The sequence below is a fragment of the Pogonomyrmex barbatus genome, unplaced genomic scaffold (genome assembly GCF_055798465.1).
Source record: "Pogonomyrmex barbatus isolate J1 unplaced genomic scaffold, ASM5579846v1 scaffold3, whole genome shotgun sequence".
Classification (NCBI taxonomy): domain Eukaryota; kingdom Metazoa; phylum Arthropoda; class Insecta; order Hymenoptera; family Formicidae; genus Pogonomyrmex; species Pogonomyrmex barbatus.
In genome coordinates, this window is record NW_028297127.1 from 5,885,804 (window position 1) to 5,909,101 (window position 23,298).

Here is a 23,298-nt window from a genome sequence, read left to right on the forward strand (position 1 = left end):
ATCTTTTTTTGCTTTAAACATTCGTAGTTTAAATTTTGCATAATTGCAAGAAGGAAAGGGTACGAAATTAATTAATTTTCCAATTCCGATTAATTCGGAGAATTATAAGCTGCGTACCAATGTCTAATTGACTGGCGTTTATTCGCAAGTCCTGTGTTATTTTATTCATCAGTCTCAGATCCTCTCTGATCGACTCCAAGCCAGCGACTATGTCGTTCAGATTTGTCAGGGAGACGGCGTGCGAGTACTCCGCAAGTTGTTCGGTGACAATTTTACCGCTGGCCTGCAGGATATTGTTGAGCGTAACTTCAAGCTCTTCGGGGTTGGTTTTGAGCAAATTATCGATCTCTTGCTTAGTGGTAGTCAAGTAGAGCTTAACGTCCTTTAGACTAGTCTTGGCTTTACACGGAAGCTCTTTGGTTCCCTCCTGCATGTACTCGTTCGTCACGAAGGCACACACCACGCCGAATCTGCTCAAGTTTTTTTAATTATTAATTGTCCGCGCGTCTACGTTTTATTTCGCCAGGTGTAACAACGGCGGGAGACACGGAAATAGAATTCCATTACCGGACTTTATTATCAGGCTGCCGTTAAACATATTTGACGTCTCAAATATTAATATCGTATTTTACGAAAATGGATTAAACTGCGCTCGGGACTATTAAATTCCGAGGAGAGAGGCAAGTTAATTATCACAGTAAAACCATGTGCGGCGTAATACATTGATATATTCATTAATACTTCAAGAGGGAGGAAGCAAGCACATTTCGAAAATTTCAGTGTTTCGTGGAATCACAATAGCATGTACCGATTGTAAAATATCACAACGGAAATTATTGCAGTATATTGTATATTTATGTTTATTATTCTTCTTATTCGATTTCTGATATCGTCGTATAATTAATGAAGCAATTAAATAAAACTCGATAAATTAATTTCGCCATATTTAACATTTTTCGAGCAAAATGTTTTATCTATCTTTAAGTTTAATTAAAATACAAATGCATTAATGATACAAAAAAAAATGACATTTAAATATAAAAACAATTTAATTTTAAAGTTAAAGTTTAAGCAAACTCTTAAAGTTTTATTTTATGTCAGACTTAATATATATGAGAGGTATAATTTTTTGGGAGCACATATATTCCACTGGATGTAAAAAGGTTGGGCGCGAGTGTTCTAAATTACATTCTGGCAACTCGGTCTGTCTCCTCCGAAAAATATGAAACTCACAGAATAATAGTGGCAACCCCGATCAGCACGATGCTGAGCATAATCTTTCTGCAGTGATCGTGCTTTTTGTCGAAGGGCTGGCTTCGAGCACCGCAATGCCCCGCGCATCTGCAACAGCAGAAAAAGAGACCCGCGCAGGGAAGAATAGCTGCCAGGATGAGTCCAATCATAGCGAGGCCGGCCAGTCCGCCGTAATGCGTCACTATTATCTTCCATTCCTTCAGAGGGTCCGCCAAAACCGGTGCACCGTCGACCACGGTGATCATACCTGCAAAAGAAACGGAGACATTTCGCATGAGTACCGGCAACCACGGCTGGATACGATCGTTATTACTCGCGGGACTTGGGACTCGGGAAAGAAACTGGTTCTAATCGACTGGGTTACGGGGCTGACTAAATCGTCTTTCACTGTCCACACTTCGCGTCGCAATCTAGAAAAACAAACCGTACTGCTGCAACCGAGTCGAAGAATGCGAGCAACGCCAATTTCTTGGCAACGGCAAAATCCGACTGTGGCAGTCTAAAATTCGAGTCGGCTAATTATTTAGATAACTGTCATGGAAAAATTGCTTGTTAAAAAATATCTGAGAATCCAGAACGTTAAGTCCGCTAAAAGGCTTGATAGAATAGAATCTTGTAATGTAAACAGAACAAGAGCGTTGATAGTGAATGTTTCCGTTGAATTCCTAAGGGATGACGTAGAATCGATTTCTAAAGGAGAAATGCGTAGCGAATCTATGCATTCTCCGTAGGGAACAGCTGATAGCCGCGTCCTTTCACAGCGGGGATGAACGGGAGGGAAGAGAGGGAGAAACCGGGCCAAACGAGGACACGTTGAATGTAGGTCAAAGGTCAGGGTGCCGGAAGGGTTGCTAGGTCGCAACGGAAAACAACGAAGACGGACGGACGGACGGACAGACAGTAAAAATTTATCTGCTGAGTAATGTAACCCAAGGAAGTGGGTCAGAGCTCCGGTCGGCTGGTCATCGGTCGGTCGGTCGGTCGGTCGGTGGCTGTTTTAGATTGTCAGCCGTAGCTGAATCGATCTACATCCAGCGATCTCCTATGCTCTTTTCTACACTCTCGCGGACGCACGCGCGATGTAATCGCGGTCGCGGGTCGCAACGGGATCGGAGTGAAACAGACGACTGTCATGGGCAACCTACCCTCTGGTCCCTCCTTCCAGGATGGGAGATCTCATATCCTAAAGCCGTTCTCAGGCAGCCGGGCGAGAAGGGTGATGCGCAACGAAACGGTCGGGTTAATCCTCGTGACACGCTCGTCGATCCGAGGAGGAAATAGCACGCTTGATTTTATATAACGAGATCACGTGCATCTGTACCGCTCACTCTAGAAATCGCGTTTGTCGCGAATCACCGGTTGCGCGTCCAGTGACGCGTGAAAGGATTTCTCGCTCTTTGTTCTTATTAGACTCCTCCTCGAGAGGATGCCGGTGCTCCGCCGTGACGGCAGTGCCGTCATAAATTTCTAGGCGAAACTGTCTAGTGCAGCAGAGTTAAATGAGATTTTATTCCTTCCATAAAGTTGGTGACACATTCTTAGAATTTCAATGTAATTGGTAGAACTTTCCTCCTTCCAAGAAGTTTGTGATGTGTTTCAAATGTGAGCGTTGGCGATTAGAATTTTGTGTTTTAAAATTTCCATTTTACAAAAAAATGAGACTTTTAAAACGCAAACTGTCACGATATACGATTACGTTATATAAAAATTAATATTAGCAAATGAATTGAATTTATTTTTGATCATTAATTGTGTGAAAAAAACTGAAGATCAAAAGCTGATTAAACCCATATTAAAGAATATTGGAATAAGTAAATAAAAAATATAACACAAGGGTCTGATACATTCTTGCCTGAGCTGATGGTATTGACCTAGATCTAATTTGCTATAGTTTTCTATAAATAAACCAGTTATTATCCAGAAATTAGTAATTTCTTTATATAATTTTTTATATAATTATACAGAGATGAATATTTATGACACAGCACAAAATATCTCGGAGATAAGAAAACGAAATTAATTCTATCCAAATTTTGAAATTATTTAAACGAAATGAAGTGTAATAATTAATATTGAACACATTGGTATGGTTGATTGAGCAGACCAATTAAAATTCGGATTCTGCCGAATATTCGCCTAATTGGAATTGCACATCTCCACGCTCATCTCCATGATTCTCTCGAAAGCGCAGCTCGTTTGCAGACTGTCGAATCAAAGCGGAGGCCACTGTCAATCAGGTTTCATGAATCGCGGACACGGGGAGAGTTTCGAGGACGAAGCTAGTTAGCAATAGGCGGTAATAGCGACAGAAAGAACGGGTGGTGATTCGACATTGTACTCGTTAGGGAGCACCAGAGTATACAGTGTTCGGTGAAAATTTCAATGAAGGCCGTTATTTGACATCAACCGTTGAAAGTATTCCATATTTTGACTATCCCAAAAATTAAGTTTCTACATTCCACTTTCAATAATGTTTGACATGAGATCGATAGGGCGGAAATTTTGTTGCTATAGTTTGAAGCTTGTAGACCACTGGGTATAGCTATAAATAAAGCGAGCGTGTCAGGCTTCGCCGTGATAAAGCAGGGCAATGCAGGGATGTGTTTTATAGGAGACGGTAAAATCTATAATCTAGTTGTGACGCGGAAAAGGACGCTGGTGACGTCGCCGGCGTGCAATGACCGTCTGAAAAAAACGTCTCTTCATTCAGGTCATTACAGTTGGGCAAATGAAGGCACGACAATCCTCTTATTAACGATCTCTATTCTGATTCCTGCAAATGTAACACTGGATTCGTTGAGAAAATATCCCTCTCGCATTCATTCCTTTTTTTTGTATTGCTCAAACAAATGATATTTAAAGGATAAAACGCTGTAAAAATATATTTTCAACATTCGCGAGACGTAGCATTGTGACTCGTTACATAAAAGCGCATATAGATATATGCGTTGCGGAATCGTGTTACACAACCAATCTTTCCCGGGACTGCATATTAATTTTCGACGGTCGATGCACAGACAGAAATATGCCGGAAACGTGTTACGCCCGACAAGGCGCACACTTCGCCGAATTTCGCGAAACTAGGACGCTGCGACTCGGCATGAGAAACGATCACTCGGAGAATTTGTCCTCGTTTGTTAAGAACGACTTGGTTCTTGGTCCGTCTTGTTCCCGCTTTCAGGACAATAAATCCCCCCCCGTTTAGGTTTACGATTAAGTCCTAATGGTTTACACAACGGTCTATTTGCAGACCACTCTAGACCGATTTCTAATGGGAGATCAAGCGTAAAAAACGCCATATTCTGGCGTGTGTTTGACTTGTCAAAAGCGACAACCTTATTAATGTTATCCTTCTAATAATCAATAGAAAAAGAGATCAAAGCACCCATGTAGCATCTGCATATGGTAATGATGCAAGGTGAATATTCCATCGACAAGCGAGCAAGCCGGTGTAATCGTACACCTCACGACAGACTCACTGTCGTGCAGGTAAGGGTTTCGATCGATTTCCCGCAGTCATTGACCTCCATGGTTACGTTAATACCGCTGCCGCCGCCGCCGTCGCCGCGTGAGTTTAGTCCCGGCCTTTTAACGATTCCCACGTTACCATGTGGCGTGATTCCGATTGAATCCGCGAATCCTTTTCCGGCACCAGAAACAAAGTTCTTCGACGATCCTCTCTACTTGCACATTTCTTTCTCTTTTTGGAACAATCGAGTCTTAATTACAGGCAACGCGTAATTCTTTTATTGTAATTTTATTAGATCTATGGATGTCGTCAACAATAACACTAGTTTATGGTAAAAAAATTAAAATAATTCTAAACCAAACAAGATTTTTTTTTTATAGATTTTTGAATGTTGAAAACAATGCCGCAAGTTAAAGTTTTCCAGCACGTCAGGTTTCTAAAATAATTGAAATTTAATATGCAAAAATCTTTTTTTTTATATTTTTTATAAAAGATTTTTTGTGAAAAAAATTAACAATACCTCAAAATCAGGAATCATAAATGTGCTGGTCAGGCTCTATAAAATACATTTTTTTCTTTAATATTTTATTTTTTTAGCTATATTATGAAGAATTTTAATACAAACTTTTTTGCTAAAACAGCACAGACTTTTGTTATCTTAGTAAAATTTTATTAAATTGTGTTAAAATTTTTCACAGTAAAATCTTCATAATAATCTGATCTAAAAAATGAGATTATAAATAAATAAAGTGCACTTTATAGGAGATAAACAATTCATAACTTCTGATCAGAATTTCAAGGTATTTTTTCATTAAGCTTCTTTATAAAAAATTTTCAAATATCACAAAAAAATTATTTTTTGCATATTAAATCTCAATTATTTTGGAAACTCGACGTGTTGGAAAAATTTGGCTCGCGGCATCGTTTTCAACATTCAAAAATCTATAAAAAGTACTTCGTCTGCTTCAAACTAATTAAAAAAAAAAATTTTTTGTAAACTAATGCAATTTTTAATCCAGTTAAAAGCAGAGTGATGAAATTGAACAACATTACAATTTCGCGCACAACTTATTTAACGGAAGATGTTGCGAAATAATCGAAGCTTGATTTAAAATGCTCTTCTCTGATCTACTATCGAGACTTACCAGCCGATAATCTCAACGGAGGCTTCCGCCATTATCCTAATGAAGAAATCCATTACCTGTCATGGTACGGCAAATATTGGTATATCGAATATTCTGATTGAATGTCTCGATCGAAGCTACTTCTTTCGTGGCGTGGAAGATGAGCCGATAATGCCTATACTTCATGAAGTTACATCAAGTTTTGAGAGACGCGGCCTTTACGCGTGTAGAATAATAATAATAATAATCGACCCCTTGAAATCGGAATTGTAATCTAATTAATCGCGACAATTCTCATTTCATCGGCGGGCGGCGTTAATCGGAAATGGTGGGAAAACGTTTGCACGATGCAATTAAATGGCGATTAGCCATATCACGCTATTAACTTCTATTTGCACGGGTTTCCCGTAATGAGGTCGCTCGGGGCTTTTTGCAAAGTCGATACCTGCAACAGCCGAGACTGATCTATCGAGGCAATTAAGCGAATAAGAGAACGCTGCGGCAATCTACCTACGACGTTGATTGGCTTCGCACTAATACGAATGTTCGGTGCGACATTGCGACATTAATCAGAATCCCAGAAGATGATCGCGTCTGGAAACAGAGATTGCCTCGCGGGAGTATCTCAGTATCCGTAAACGCCTTCACGATGATTTACGTCCAGGCCATTAATCGGATTCAGCTATGATAGCCGTGGCAATCGTGGTATAAAGGGAAAACGCGGGCGAAAGAAAAGAGGACAAGGAAAGTCTGGCGATCGATGTGTGTTTGAACAACAAATATACGGCAGCTGCACGGTAAGATCCAGATAAAGCTCGCTCGCACGTCTTCTTGTTAAGTAGGATTTCGGTGTTCCTAGAAATTCCACCACTTTTCATCTCTCTGCCTTTCCTTTGCCGGCGACGCTTTTTCACGAACGGTTCGCTCGTGAAAATCCCTCGACGACGGGTCACACATCTCATTATTTTCAAGAGCGGAATTCTTCGCGCATTTTTTTTTCTCCACCTTCGAAATGCGAAAAAGAGAGAAGTTCTTTTTTTTTTTTTTTTTTTATATTGTTTTCGCGAGCGAAACCGCACGCGAGTGCCAGAGAGGCGCAGCCTGTCGAGCTCCGTCTCTTTCTTTATGTTCCATCTGTTCGTTCCGGGGAAGTCATAAGAACGGGCACGAACTTGGATAAAAGCGCATCCATGTGGCGTGCATCTGCAAAATTGCAATTGCGGAGTCGTGTTCGCGTCGCGGAAGCGCAATCGTCGGCGAGGCCGAGAGTTTCACTCAAGATCCATGATTAACGATGAAGAAAAGTCTTGTATTACAGAATAGAGCAAATAGCATATCTCTCTCTCTCTCTCTCTCTCTCTCTCTCTCTGCTCCTCCTCCTATTTCTATTCACACATGCAAATATTTATGATTTCAGAATTAATGTTGTTACAAAATAATTCTTTTCCCCCTGATTAAAGGAATTGCCATTCCCTCCAATTGAATTGCATTTCGACTAGAAATTCGTTTATCCAGTGCATTTATTCTCCTTAGACGATGATTCATCCGAAACGTTTATCAAGATTGGGCCGTATAAATTTTCGACTCCGCTTCGAAACTATCAAACGTACCTCGTCGCTCGCATTAACCTCCCTCGGTGTCCTTAATTGCGCCGGCGAGTAACTAATGTCTCATATATATATATATACACATATACAACTGGAAATTCTCATTTCTGCACCGTAATCATAACAAGACATGCGATGACAGCAACAACCGCGTATACCGTTGCATTTCGTCATGATGCATCGTTTTTCTCAGAAACGTAACGTACGTAACGATTACGCATAGTACGGTGACGATCATCAATTTACGAATACTTAACGGAAAATCGTGTTCTAAGAGAAAATAAAGTAAGCGTATACATCCGAACAAAATACTATCTTGGATTACTTAGACCTTAAAGAGATTCCTTTTGCAAAATAATTTCAAATTTTACTAATTATTTTTATCTCTCTTAACTTTAGGATTAAGTATATGAATCTGTGATAAAAATTTCAAAACGCTAATTCTTGCAAATCTCTCGTCGTTTAAGCGTTCATATTTTGCAATGTAGTAAGTAGATTTGAATGTTAATTTTATAATCATGCTTTATAATCTCTCCGACAATTTTTCTGGCAAAAATTATGAAAAATATGCATTTTTACCAACGTGTATTAAAAAATGTAGATAATTCTGAGAGATCTAGTGGATAATTGTACATGGAAAGAACACTTTTGCTGGTAAATCTAAAAATTTGGCTAAATACAGATCTGAAAATAATTTTGTTGGGCCTTCAAAATTATTATATATGATGTTCAAATTGATTGTTAGAAAATCAAATATTTTTGCAGTATTAATCATCATATTTATAAATGTTCTACAAAATAATTTTGATGGCCCAACAAAATTATTTTCAGATCTGTATCTGGTCAAATTTTTAGATTTGCCAGCAAAAGTGTTCTTTCCGTGTATGTAAGAAGGATGTGATATTAAGGTTGGTACCAGTGGCAATTTTTATATATTATTAGAAACAAGTGTTCTCTCCACGAACGTTGACTCATGGTCTGTCTAATTGCTACTCGAGGCGTCAATTGACTCTTCCCGCCGCTTTTTTGGGAGTTGGCTGAGACTCAAGAAAATTTCAGCACAATACGAGGGGTTGACGGACTCTCTTCTTTGATGGGAGACACGACACTCTCTCAGCTTTAACTTGTTTAAGAAAAGATATTCTCGAAAATCTTTTGCACTCTCTTTCAAATTTATTATAGATAATCTTTATTGAATTGGTCATCTTTTTACGTTCATTAACTGTAATGTACAATATAAAATTGAAAACAATCAAACAAAGCTTTCCTTACATCATTAATATTTTTCAAAATAATAAGTTATCAATAATAAATTATTTAATTATTAATTATTAATCTTTTCTCTGCTGCTTGCCATCAATTTGGCTGTGCCAAACCGATGGACATTAACAAGTAGCCTTAATATTTCTCGAGAGAAGACAAAAAAAATTTGGAAAACCTGAAACTGTCGGATGTCGACTATCGAGTTACGAAACTTTCGACATCCGACAATCATCGTTGTAAATAACGAAATTTTGAACAGAATCTGAGAAATTCGAATGCGCTTTTGTTTCAGGTTTTCCAAATTTTTTTTGTCTTCTCTCGAGAAATATTAAGGCTACTTGTTAATGTCCATCGGTTTGGCACAGCCAAATTGATGGCAAGCAACGCAAACTCCGCACTCGCAAATTTTTAGCTGCAAGTTATGGGCATCTTGTGAAAGCAGAGAGATGGGAAGTAACACGTGGATCGCGAGTTCGTATCTGAGGAGAGGAAACTTTGTCAATGGCCCAAAATCGCGATTTCGAGCTGCCGAACGAACAAACCCGCGGTCGACCGCCAAGGGCATCTCGCCAACCGCGACGAAGCTCGTACCGGTTATTGCACTTTGCACTCGTTAAAATTGTCGTCGGCGCCGCGAGATAATTGTTCGCGAGAGGATGATAACAAGGTGGGTGAGTGACGGCGGATCGGCGCCGCTAATGCGCTCCATTGTACGCGCGTCGTCGGGATAACTGTAATTTCCATGCGGGCGTCTTTTCCGCATCTCGTCGCGATTACGGTACTTTTGTCACCGTGCGTGCGCAAGGCCGACGTGGTCACGCGATACCAGCCGCCGCTGTCGGCTGCACGAGGCCGGACACGGACGCACGCGTAATTCCCGCGATAGCGGATCAAAAGTGACACACGACCGGTGCCGACTCGTTTCTCTCGCCCCGAACGAGGATGAGGAATGAATTCGCGATAAGAATTGCGGACGCAGTCGTAATTAGAGTAATTAACCCTTTGCGTTGGCATGCCCCGACGCTACACACCTCCCCTCTCGCTGGCTGCTTTTAACATCATGTTTTTAATAACACCCTGATAACGATTCTCTTGTGTACGAAGATGATACGTTCGTATTTTCGAGATCCCGACTTTCTTCCCTCGAGATAAGAATTTCGTGCAGCGGAACGTGCATACGTACGTATGTATGCACGCAACAATTTCGCAGAATGTGCCGGGCATAAATATTAAATATTCTGCCGATCTTAATTGCCGACATTAAGGACTGACTAATCTCATGAATGTTAAAACACCGAAACGCCAACGATCTCCTCGAATTTAACACGCGTAATTGTAGATCGTATCATTTTTCCACCGTAAGCTCCGAAGGCCGGAATAAATGATTTCGTTACAAATGTACCAAAAAATGTCTATCTTCCGCAGCGCAATACACGCTCGCACAGCAATATACAGATTAAGTAAAATAATTAAGCTTTCTTCAAATCCGCAATCTACACAGAGAAAACAGTTTTGCTGGCAAATTTAAAAATTTGGCTAGATACAGATCTGAAAATAATTTTATTGAATCATCAAGATTATTATATGACACTTGAACAAAATAATAATAATCCTACAAACATTTTTGCTACTAATTTGAACGTTATTTGAATGTACATAATTTCGAAGACCTAATAGAATTCTTTTCAGATTCTAATAGAATTATTTTCAGATCTGGCCGAATTTTTAGGATTTGCCAGCAAAAATATTCTTTTCGTTAAAGACTCATATTCGAGTACTTAGCGATGTTCTCGTCGAATGTAAATTGTATATTACAAGCAAGCGTTGTGCGCCGCTATCGAGCGCCGATAAATTATGCGTTAAATTAACGAGTTGTCGAGCGCACGCTCCATCGACGCGCGGAATTAACTCGGGTTTAATTGGAACCGACGAACGTAGGAAGGAAAGTCAAAGTTCACGAGTACACTGCGTGTCAAATCAAGAAACCGTAGGAAATGATAAGCTTTCGTCGAATTATATTATTATAGAAAAATTGTGAAAAAATGCACACCAAAAAATTACAGATTGTGAAAAGAACAGTTTTACCGAAGTATATAAAAATTTGGCCAGCTGCAGATCTGAAAATAATTTTGGCGGGCCATCAAAATAGTTATGTAGGACACACAAGTGTGACGATAATGTTGCAAAAATGTTTAATATTCTCGGCAACCTATTTAAATATTCTACATAATCATTTTGATGCTTAACAAAATTATCTTAAACTTATATATAAATTTAAAATTAAAAGATATTATTAGATCCTGCTTTATTATATTTCCATTCTGTTGTTAAAAATTATTTTTAGATTTGTATCTAATGGAATTTTTAGATATTTCAGCAAAACTTTTCTTTCTATGTATATTTCTTCTTTCCTATAACAAGTTGCGATAACTTCCATTTTTATTATTAGATATTATTTATATCTAATGGTCAAAGTATCAGATATTAATATAATAACATCGATAAAATAAATGATATAAAATATCACAAAAGTGCTACATGAAAAATACAGTTTTACTGGCAAATCTAAAAAAATTTTACTAGATATCAAAACAGATCAAAAAATAATTTTGTTGAACTATCAAAATTATTATGCAGAACGCTGAAACATAATGACACTGTTGACAAATTTTTCCAACGATCAATTTGAATGTTGTACATAATATTTTTGGTGCAACAAAATTATTTTTAGATCTGTATCTGACCAAATTTTTAGATTTGCCAACAAAGTTCTTTCCGCGTAAAAATTTGGAAACAATTTTCATTAAGCAACTGTTTAATCGTGTACTAAAAGTAAAGATAGACTAATCAAGCTCTCAAAATATCGCGAGATTCTTATCTCCGGACGTACGTCTCGTTTAAACAGAAATTGTTTCCCGCGACTTCCGTCGGCGACCGTCCCGGTGTTTCCCCGGCCACGTAATGAGTTCTCGCGTTTGTCTTTATTCAAGGATTCCCGCATAGAGGGTACGTATTAATTTCCTGCCATTGTGAGCACGAAACGTCATGCGTGAGGGTTGACGAGACGAGAATGTGAAATGTAGCAGGCGTACCGCAGGAGCAGTACCAAAAGGATCATACGCACGTCACGTGATGTCTGCACGTCTGACGATAATGCGATAGTAATAATAAATGATGTACGCTCTCGCCCGGCGGTATAGACCGAGAAAAGAAGGCAGGATGTTGCGGCGAAGACGGACGAGACGATTTATGATTCAGTTTACAGGACGCCACGTAATTCTTTTGCACAAGTGAAAAAGATTGTCTAACAGACATTTATGCACGGCAGAATTAAATTCCATAAATCGTTTAATTCTCATAAATTATATCGAGAGTTTCCTTATTTCCTCCTTATTTCGTTGTTATATACTCAAAGACGTTTTTATCGATTTATTTTAATATCTCTCTTATTACGTCCTTACGCCCTCCGCTTTAATCCCGAGTTTCTGCATTACAAATGGCAACTCGCAGCCGGCAAAGGCACAGCTTCGCATGAAAGACCGAGTGTGCATCAGGTAAACAACCTCTAGCATACCCGCGAGTGGTTTGGTGAATAATATAGAAGTGCGCGAGTTTACCTTATCTCCATGGGTTTTCGTTGGCGATGAATGTTGGCAGGGAACTTAATGGCCGAAGGAAAGATAGGAAACGCGTTACGCCCGCTATTTTCCGGAGAGAACAATGGCGAATAAATTTATAGGTGCGTTCTAGAAAGGGCCGTCGGGCTGTCTCGCGTTCGATTTTATGGACGGGACTCCAAGAGACTCCGCATCGCTTCGCTTCGACGACGTAACTTGATCCCGGTCAGTCAAGAGAACTTCGTACACGCGAATCCTCGTAAAAACTAGCACCCGTCCCCACGAACCTCGAGAACCGGATTTCCCATCGGCGCATCTCGCATAAAGTCGCTTTTACACGCAATTATAAACGCATATATCGGTAACGAGAACCAAATGTCGAAAAGAGAGAAAAGACGAACATGGAAAAACAGTTTTGCTAAAAAAAATCTAAAATTCTAAAGCCGGATTTGAAAATAATTTTGTTGGGTCTTCAAAATTATGTATGACGTTCAAATTGATTGTTAGATCAAAAATTTTTGCAGTATTATCACGTTTAAGTGTTTTCTACATAATAATTTTAATGATTCCACAAAATTATCTTCAGATGTGTATCTGATCAAATTTTTAAATTTACCAGCAAAGCTGTTCTCTCCGTGCACATTCCCATAACAATCGTGCACAAAGCGCATTTATAAATATTGATTCTATATTATTCGACTAATTTTTCATAAATATCCGCTTTATACGGGAAAATCAATTTAATCTAATCAACGGACAAAAATAAAAAATTTTTTATTATTCGAAGAAATTTATGAAAATTATAAAAATATAGTCACATATTGATTCAAGAGTGCTTAAAGAAATAAACAAAAGATTATAAAGCATTATTTCGAGTCCAACCTTAGGATTGCAAAGAATTGAAAGATCGTATTGAAAGATCATATGACGAATAAGCACATTTTTATTGTGAGCGAAATTTCTGCAAAAATCTTTTCTCGAGTCGCGTTTATCGTGTTAGATCGAGATGTTCGCGTGAAGGAAAGGCTCTCGAGACTCAATGAATAAACCAATTCTGAGACGCACTCGGAAACCTTTTAGAATTTCAAGGTAGCGAGCGAAATCCGATTATCCTTGAGGCATTGCGGTTTTCAATGTCGTAGACATGCAACGAGTCCGCGCTTCTCTACGCATACGCGTCCACGATAATATTAATAAAAATGCAACAAAAAAGCAACAAAAAAGCAACAAAAAAAAAAATAAATTTATTTATTTCCACGCCATTGCCATTTGTATATCATTCGGTGTTACCATCCGTGAACGCGTCCGACGCGAGATCGTGGTCAGCGCTGCCAAAGTGGTTTCTAGATCACCTCTAACCTCGGGCCAAATTTTCCAATAGCGATATACCGGGTGTGCCCGGAACGAGAGAATAAAGATTGAACGGCGTGTCTCGTTCGACGAAGGACGAGATTGACTTGTCGTATGAAAAAGCGAACTTCCTATGCGTGAAAGCGCGTGATATCACGAGAAGTGGATCGCGACGCCTCCAAGGGACACGTAGATACGATGAAGAGAGGAATATTATCCGACGTACAAACACGATGTACAGCAGCGTACGATGCAAACGTACGTGTACGTGTACGTGTGCGTGCACGTGGATGTGATGTATTCTTCCTCCCGCTCGTCGTGCGTCCGCGCCTGTATGTAATCGGCAGTTCTTCTCTTTTCAAAGGGATCATCCTCGAGTCTTCTCTATAGGAATCCTCCTCTAGCCGGAATCAAGGAGGAGAGGAAGAGAGGCGATTCTTCTTTATAAACGAATCTCTATGGTAATTCAGACCGAGAGGAAAGGGGAATGAGACGTACAGTCAGTCCAGAAAGCATTCCTGTGTCTGCTAAACTGTTTAAAACGATACCCGCGAGAGTCTTCGACGAAGCGATTGCACTTGCGGTTCACGCGAGCAATTGTCGAACGTCAGATTCTAATTCCGACAGCTCGATCCGTATCGGAAGAGAAATCCAAACGCGAAGGGGAGCTCAAATGGAGCGGATGGAGAAACTGATTTATTTAATGTTAACTCGGAAAGGATATCTCGCGAAATCGCGTATTTCTCGTATAACCGCGCCACGAGAATAATTTTTGATCTGAGCGCGGCGCGAGTACCCGCGATGTTAATGGTTTCATTGCAAGAGCGACGAGCTGACGCGCAAGAGAGACTCTATTGTGGCGAAAGAACATTATTGTCTTTATTGCGTGAGTTAGCCTAACTGTTCACTCCGTGGAGTGCCGCGCAGCTGTCGAGGAAGGAGAGACACATTATACATACTGCGGATTTAATGAATGCGAGAATGCGTGAACCACAATGAACATACGAACGCGAGAGTGTGCAGGCGTGCATGAATGTATGTGTTTGTCTGTGTCCGTGTAACATAACGTCCGATAAATTAGAGGGGAAGGTAAGAAGAATTGCACGCAACTATATTCTTGCATTAGATCACTAACGTTCTCTAGTTACAGAGACGTAAAATTTTAGTTATTCGAAAACGAATTGACTTTCGAACCACCAAATCGTACTTTTGTGCATGCAGAATACAAGATTTCTCAAATCTAGTTGGATATTTTAGTAAAAATATGTATTTTGTTGATAAATTTTTTAATACCAAAAAAATACCAAATATATCATAGAATATAAATATAAAATTAAAATTTAAGAATCTGCCTGTTAAAATGAAACGTTTAAAAAAAGAGATAATTTTTCTTTAGATTAATTTTATTTTTTTTTTTTTTTGGAGTACGTAATTGAGTTTTAATAAAATTAATTTTTTAAAAATTTAAATTTGAGTTTACTATTTATTCTTTTTTTATTTTATCTTCAATGAAACAAGAACTGGACAGGTCTTAAGTGGATGATTCACTCTGTACATATAATTGGTATGTTAATTAATACATCGATATGATAAAAACAATAACATTTATAATGAGATTTCGATATATACATCGCGATGTTTATCTCGAACTGATTGCAGAGCAAATTGATTCTATTGTAAAAAGCGGAATTTTAAAAATCATTGGCATATACGCCACTGGTGTTACTGCCCTTGCATGACTCATACGCCAGCATGCGTGAGTGTGATCTAAGCGGAAAATGCGTGCACGAGAATATGAAGAACAGACTAGCCCGCGTGGCGCGTTGTGACGATGGTTGTATCGAAATCGTAGGATGATGCCAGCAAAACTTTATTCTCTCTCAAGAGCTACAAGTGCGCAAAGGAATATGGATAAATAATAAACGCGCACGTTTATTCGCAGAATAAAAAAATTACATAATTGCGAGTAAAACTATATAGAAGGGAATAGGATGTTCATTTTCGTCAAAAAGAGATCTTTTGATACTCATCAAGTCACTCGGTATATAGGGATTGTATACCCGGTATCTATAAAGGGGTTCGAAAGAAACAGTTTCGTCTTGCGCCGTTCAAGCGGCGCTCAAGCGGCACGTTGAACTCGAGCCCACCGGTCGACATTCTCTCTATGTATGCGCTTTGCGTATGTGTACGCGCGTATGTGTGTATTGCCACGTGGTGTGTGAAACGGCAGGAGATGACGACGACACATGTGTCGCTCCCGCGACGAGAAACTCATCTTCGCGAGCACCTGTGAAACACGTGTCGTGCTTGTCGCGAGATGCTTGGACGAGTAATCCTAGACGGAGGATCGGAGGATCGAAAAGAAGATTTCAGCGTGCGAATGCACGAGCGATGCCGGATATCATTCGCGTGTTGTTTCACGCGTTTCGATCGTCGGTCCGAGATTTTCTCAAAACGCGCGATACGAGCGCAAATTATAGGTTTGCCCTCTGTTCCCGCGCTGAGCTGCACTAAAACTTTCTATATATCTCGTTTTTTATCAAACTTCAAATATATATATGTCCATTTTATTTTAAAGTTAAGTACATACTTTAAGTACGAGTGTACGCACTAGTTCAACTATAAAATAACAGATCGTCGTATATATTTACGGCTCGATTTTCAATCACGCCAATGCGTCCTCGTTCGTTGTTCCCTTCTCGTTTCCTCCGTCTCCCATTTGCCTGGAATTCTAAATGACAGAATCATCGCGAGTATCAGGTAGACGACGGAAATACGTATTTCCGTGAATTCCGGACGGCGTGCCTTCCCGACACATTGATGCACTGCTCGTTGAGTTCTACATCGCCTATCGTACGCGCGAGTACGTTCACGGTGCGTACGTGGTGTACGTGTGTGTACGTGTCGCGGCTTCTCTACGAAAATAGAACAGATCGATGGTGTTTTCAGTAAAATGAGAATAATGTCGCCTGCCGCTTGCTCCTCACACACCGATTTATGTATGCCCCTTCACGCTTTTACCTTCCCCGCTCGAACCCTTTCGCCTATTCCCCCTCTCGTCGATACACATACACGTGTTTCTTTCTTCCTTTTTGTACACGAGCTGGTTCTCCGATCCTGCACCGCACGGTGATAAATATCGCGAGTCTATAACTCTGAGCCTTTTGATCGCAAACGTTTTCCAGGATTTTATCTATGCGGTAACATGAAAAATATTGTTGGGCTTCAAAGAAGAAATTCAGGAAAACTAAATCTAAAAAGGAACAGTAAAATAAGATAAAGTAAGATAAGATAAAATAAAATAAAATTAAATTAAAATAAGATAAGTAAAAAATTTGGAGAATTTAAATAAGATAAATAAGGAATATTAGAAAAGATAAAAATTAGATATTTTAATATAGTTTTTATATAATTTTATATAATAAAGATTAATTTAATTTTTCCATAATAATAAAAATATGATATATTGTAGCTCATTTTCATATTACATATTATTTAATTTTTAAAAGTTCTTGCTAATATTTTTTTAAAATAATTCAATATTCATATTATAAATTAACACGGATGTTAATCGCAAAATAAATTGTTCAAATAAATTGTTCCCTTTATTCCCGACTTCCCCCCCCCCACACACACACACACACACACACACACACACACACACACACACACACACACACACACACACACACACACACACACACACACACACACACACACACACACACACACACACACACACACACACACACACACACACACACACACACACAGTAGGATACTAGAATAGGGTTTTGTCCGTTAATATAGAGACGCTACAGTATAAAATGGTCAGATACCGATTTGCTAGTTCATAAATAAAAGATAAATACGTACTCGTACGACACGTGTAGTAAAGGGAGATAAGAGAGAGGGACAAATCACTGAAGGACAATATTCTCTCGAGTCATTAACCATGAGCAATTGTTATTTGAGGGTCGCGATAATGCGATAACGAGTGCATTAATATTCTCATTTTTCAAGCCGAGTGATTAACAGGTATTAAACGTTCAAATGACTACTCGTAACACTTGTGCATTGTTTAACTGTTCATTGATCAAATTGCAATCGTTATTTCTTAATGCCGCGCGATACGATTGGTCACGCAAGACGAGTCAGAGTTTTACGAGTCTTACAATTTTGTACTTGTGCTTGACCTGGAAACCGAATCTGTACATCGAAATCTGTACGTCGAGCAGATCGGCAAGATTTCTATCTAAAAGCTAGTTAATATACGTTGAGGAGAGCCGGCGAATTCTTCGACCGCAACGGTTCTTCTGTATTTTGCAGAAAGCGTTTATCAAGTGTATTTAGCGTAGCGCAAGGTCACGTTTAATGACCATTTATAAATTATACAGCTCTTTTTATTAATGCATTTTTTTGTCCAAGTGAGATATGAAAGCCTTTCATATCATTCAAACGATATCACACGTTAAAGAACAATTTTGCTAAAGTATTTAAAAGTTTGGTCAGATAAAGATCTGAAAATTATTTTTTTTTTGCACCACTAAAATCATTATGTAGAAGAATCATTATGCATGATAATGCTGCTAAATTTTTGATATTCTAGCAATTAATTTGAAAGCTTTCATAATTTTTTTGATGACTCAATAAAATTATTTTCAGATCTATGTCTGATCAATTTTTGGATATTTCAGCAAAAGTGTGTTCTTTCCGTGTACAACGAAATGAAATGTTCTTTTACTCTCTGAAGTGATTCTTATCAATTATTCATTCTAAACAAGTTTATGCATAAATTAATTAATTATATTTATTAGACAATTTACATAGTCAATGCTATAGTCTCAGAAAATATTTAACAGAATCATGTTAACGTTCACACGACATTTCGACGTTTCTTTTTTTAGGATACTTCGCGACAACACTCGAAATTAATCCACGAAATTAAATCGGCCGAAATAAAAAATTTATAGCATAATTTTTGGGAGATGGTTCGTCCGTATATTTTCATTTTCTGCTAAATGTCTTTCAATTGTATATGTCCAGACGATTCCGAAAATCATATATTTTGCGACAATTCATTATGTCTAGCACAGCAATGACGCATTCAGAAAATAAACCGAGTAATATTTGAAAAATGTTCTCCATAAATGTTCTGTAAAAAATGTTCTCTTTTGAACTTTCAAGAGACTGAAATAAAAATGCGAACTAATCCCGCCGAGTTCAACGCCACTTGAATGCCAAATGTATGCAACAATGATCTTTATTCGCGAATGAATGAAACGCGACATTTATACAATCTAAAGTTATTTTGCGTCGAACATTAATTTCATTTCGGAATGTCAGTTTGAATCTTTATTTCAATATCTGTCGTTTTATCTGCAACATCTCGACGATCCATTTTTCTCATTTCTCAAGAGAGAAACAAACACAGATAAAGACGCGTCATAAAGCTATTAAACTTCGCTATCAAATCTGCAAATAATTAATAATAAAGAATACACTTTTCATATCGCGAAAAAGAGGGAAAAAGGGAGAAGAGGTAAGTTGTGTACATTTGACATTCCTTCGAAAATCGAACGTAAACTTGCGGTAGAAGCCACTTTGGTCCTCGACAGCTCATGCGTTAACCAGCCAGCTTGTGAGATTGGCTGTCGATCGTTAACGCAGTTTCCGTCCGGTCTCTGTTGCACTCTCTCATCCTCGTTGTTACAAGTCGCAATTTCGTTGGAATATATCGGACACGCCGGTGAATTGCAACGATTGGAAACGCAGGCACCACCGTTCGACGAAGTGGAGCATGTGTGTCCGGGACCTCGTTCTGGTGTGTTTCGGTCGGCTTTAATACTTCCGCCGTGTGTTCGCACGCGTCCCGAAATTAAATCCCCGATTTTCGCGCAGCTGCGACTCGCGCGGCTCTGATTTTTACGCCCCGCGCGAACGACTCACCCCCCCGTCGAATTAATTTCAATCCGATTGACGACGTTAACTTTCGAGAACCAGAAAAGTTCGACCTATCACCCGTGCGCGATCTCATCTACGGATACGAAATAGATGTACGGGAGAAAGAGAACGAGCTTCTTTACACTTTTCCCCACGGGGAGGAAATTGTGTTTCATCTCCGGCGACATTAGTTGAACGGGACGGAAATTTTCTCTGACAACATCTGCTCGCATCGAGGCGGAACATTAGCCGAACGTGGTGCGTTAAGTGCACCGAGGGAGATTACCGCAAATGCCGTCTGCGACGCGATGCACTTGAGACGCGATGAGCATTTCCGATTGATATCTTATCTCTCGCTCGTTCGATGCCATTATCATAATCGCATTGTGATTTCGTCGCGCGAGGTTGCATCGCACGATCCGTATTTCGCCTGCCGAGCGAGATAGAGTTCTATCTATATACTTTTATCAGTTTAATCAACATGCCTATTGCGAACGCGCTACACCGCCGTAAAACACGACACGAGGAGATACGACGCGCGCGCTATAAATTAAAGACTGATTCACCGGGGTTCCGCATTCCGAAACCGCGATATCACCTTAGTAAATTTCCGTGGCACGGCCGGCATTTAACGGAAATAAATCATTAATTACCAATAACCGCGGGCGTAACGCCCGTGCACCGTCGTCATTGTGTTCCTCGCGGTAAAACAACGCATATCGGCAGCGCGCCGATATCTAATGCCGAGATTTACGAGAGGCTTTTGTTCTTCGCGCACTTCAAACGGATCCTTCTGCGCGCGTCGCTGCGTCGACGTTTGTATCGACGGATGCGCGCAGCCGTGCGTGTCGCACGCCGCGAATTTAAGGTACGCGAAGTCGAGTCGCGATTCCGCGACGAAAGAGGAAGGAATAAGGACGCGTGCGCGCCGTTGACACAAATTCGCACGTTCGCGAGAAATATCCCAGAGAGCTGACTGCACTTTCTTTCGATCACTTTTGGACGCCTCGATTCTCGTCGCTTTCCCTCCGCCGAGAATTGAATTGAAAGAAAATGGTATGACAAAGAAAAAAAGAAAAATATCCTCGCCATCGATTCTCTCGAATCTTCTCTGCCTTTGTTTGTAGATTCCACGCACTTAATGCACCGCGACGTATTTCCATTATTGCTGCAATTATTGCGCCATATGTTCCGTTACGAGACGAATCATCTCGTGATTGGGTAACGCGACAGAGGAAAGAATAGATCTGTGAGTCATAAATTCAAAACAGGTTTCCGAATTCTTTCGAGAGATAAATGAGGAATCACAGCGTAGGAATGTAGAAAAATACCAAATTTCACTTGTAAAATAGCGCTTTGTTTTCTCAAAACGCCTCATCATTTTCATCGTACGCACGTTTTTTCTTTACGTTATAAATGAAAAAATAATCTGAAAATATGGAATAAATGAAAATATTGATAATAAGGATGTTTACTCGTGTGCGATTGAACGGTGTGATTTTACGAGAACACCATACTCGCGTTTCTAAAATCTTTATCGTATTGTTTGACGAACAGTGACGGTCTGTCCACTTGGCTGTTTATTGAAGCAGCTTGGAACGGCAGTCACGTTTTACGGTAAACTTACCGGTGTATTTAGAAACCGTGTGAATGTACGTTTGCAGTGTAAACGATAAAACGCGATGCATTTCAAAACATTTTCGTCACATATCGCGACAGCGCAATGACAGTGTCATTGAATTCTATAAAGATCTTTTTGACAATCGATTGATATCGTTTGAATATCGATTGATACATTAAAGTAATATCTGTGATATTAATATTTGCTTTTTTTTTTACACAAAGAACGCTGAAAGATAAGAGATAAATTGGATGATAAATATAAATTGTTCTACATAAAACGAATTTATATGAATGAATTGGCAAATGTATTCTTTTCGCGAGGTGTGTTTGCACACCGATGAACAGCACTCCTTTGGACATTTTTTGAACTCCGGAAATCCTTTTAACGATACAGACGTTTCCATTATAGTTAATCTCGAACAATGTCATTATTCGAGCATGCGTCGTGTAGTAACGTGTTCAACGAGGCGAAAGGAGATAAGCCCAAGTTTCGGCGAGTGGATGACGGTTCCAAATTTTCACGTTTATCGCTTTATCGTCGCGCGCGATAGTATATGCGATTTACAGACATTTTAATGCATTTAGAAGAGAAAACGTGATTTCCGGCGATAATATTCAGGGGAGTCTCCGTATAAAATACGTGAAAACAGAATCCCACGACCTGATTTTTGCCGACGCGGCAAAAAAAGCAATATAGTACCGAGTAAAGTAAAAAGAGTCTTACCAACTCACGCAATTTTATACCTCAACAGGAGATCAGATATCAATCATCTTTGCGAACGTAATCGTATTTTCTGTTTCACTTTATCGCGTTTCGTCCGATAAAGTGCTTTCACGCACCGTCGTGGCTTATCGGGAAAAATGGTGATTCGAAAAAAATACGCGAGAAAATGCTTTTCTTGCCGTACCCCAGAGTAACGCTTTATATATAAGGTAAAAATTCTAAATAATCAGTTTGCGATAATAATAGAATACGCTGACGCAGATATCGATACTTAGTCACGATAACTGTCGTTAATCTCACTGAGAATCACTGAGGTTAATAATCGAAATACAATACCAAATGCAATTCAATATATGCACGAAGCGCGAAAATGGAATGGAAAGGGGGATTGGGGGGGGGGGAGAGTAGTGGGGAACGGAAAGATCGCTAATAAATTCGTAATACAATTTGAAATTGTACGTCGAGGGGCGGCATGTCACGCGGACTGTCCCGGAAGAATGGGGTGGGAGCCGAGGTAATCCCGTCGAACGAAAGATTAATGCGCAAGGACACCCTCGGAGTCGCGAATGTCTCCGCTTTGTGTTCAACGTCTTTCTCTCTCTCTCTCTCTCTCTCTCTCTCTCTCTCTCTCTCTCTCTCTCTCTCGAATCCACTCGCCTCTCTCCATTCCGGGAGAGGAAACGTCGCGTCGGACGGATGGACGGTGCGGTCTTTGTGCGACGTGAATCAGGCGACGAGATCGATATACAGTCATCGGGGCTGTCGACGGTTGACGGAGCTCTAAACGGGGTGTGCACACGACACTTTTTTTTTTCGCGTGCGCGGAAAGCGCTAATAAAATAATATCGATCGTCGACTGCCGGAACGAGACTCTCTCCCCGACGCCGTAAATCATCTGTCGCCAAACGGAAAATTAATGTGAACGCTTATATAGTGAACGACGTGTGTCGTCTTAACGAGCTCTCGGCCGAATCGTGAATCGATCGCTTGATTGGCGATATTCAATCACGAAGATGTGTCCCTCCTCCCTTCCCCTCTGCTACAAATTTTAATATCTTCATTGATAACATTGACGCGTTATATTTAAAGCGTGATGCAAACATTAATTATTATATTATTGCATATCTTCGAGAGTGGTTTCGTCAGTTTTGATTCGTCAGATTATCATTCGATTCGTTGTTAAAATCGTGTTGCAAAAATCTTGATCTCTTGATTACTTTATTTTCGTGAGATAAATCATCGATTGAAATATCCAGTTCGATTTCATTCTAATCTAGACATTGTACAGCCGGTTAAACTTCCAACGTAACAAAAGATCGTCAAC

At 39.6% G+C, this 23,298-nt stretch overlaps 1 protein-coding gene and 1 long non-coding RNA gene across 8 annotated transcripts in view; one reads left to right on the forward strand and one right to left on the reverse strand.

Moving 5' to 3' along the window:
- The window catches only part of LOC105429242 (prominin-like protein), a 42,384-nt gene that overhangs the window by 12,935 nt on the left and 6,151 nt on the right, over positions 1-23,298 (reverse strand). For all 7 annotated transcript variants that reach the window (XR_016139923.1, XM_011642087.2, XM_011642086.2 and 4 more), the window contains exons 2-3: positions 1,234-1,501; positions 118-470 (exon numbers count right to left, since the gene is read on the reverse strand). Coding sequence is in view for 6 of the 7 variants with exons in the window: in XM_011642087.2 (XP_011640389.1) it covers positions 118-470; positions 1,234-1,501 (621 nt within the window). In the remaining variant the exon portion in view is untranslated. The remainder of the gene's footprint in view (positions 1-117; positions 471-1,233; positions 1,502-23,298) is intronic.
- LOC148935965 (uncharacterized) overlaps positions 7,404-23,298 on the forward strand; it is a 154,546-nt gene continuing 138,651 nt past the window's right edge. Inside the window, exon 1 of the long non-coding RNA XR_016139925.1 lies at positions 7,404-14,773. This is a non-coding gene — a long non-coding RNA (uncharacterized LOC148935965). The remainder of the gene's footprint in view (positions 14,774-23,298) is intronic.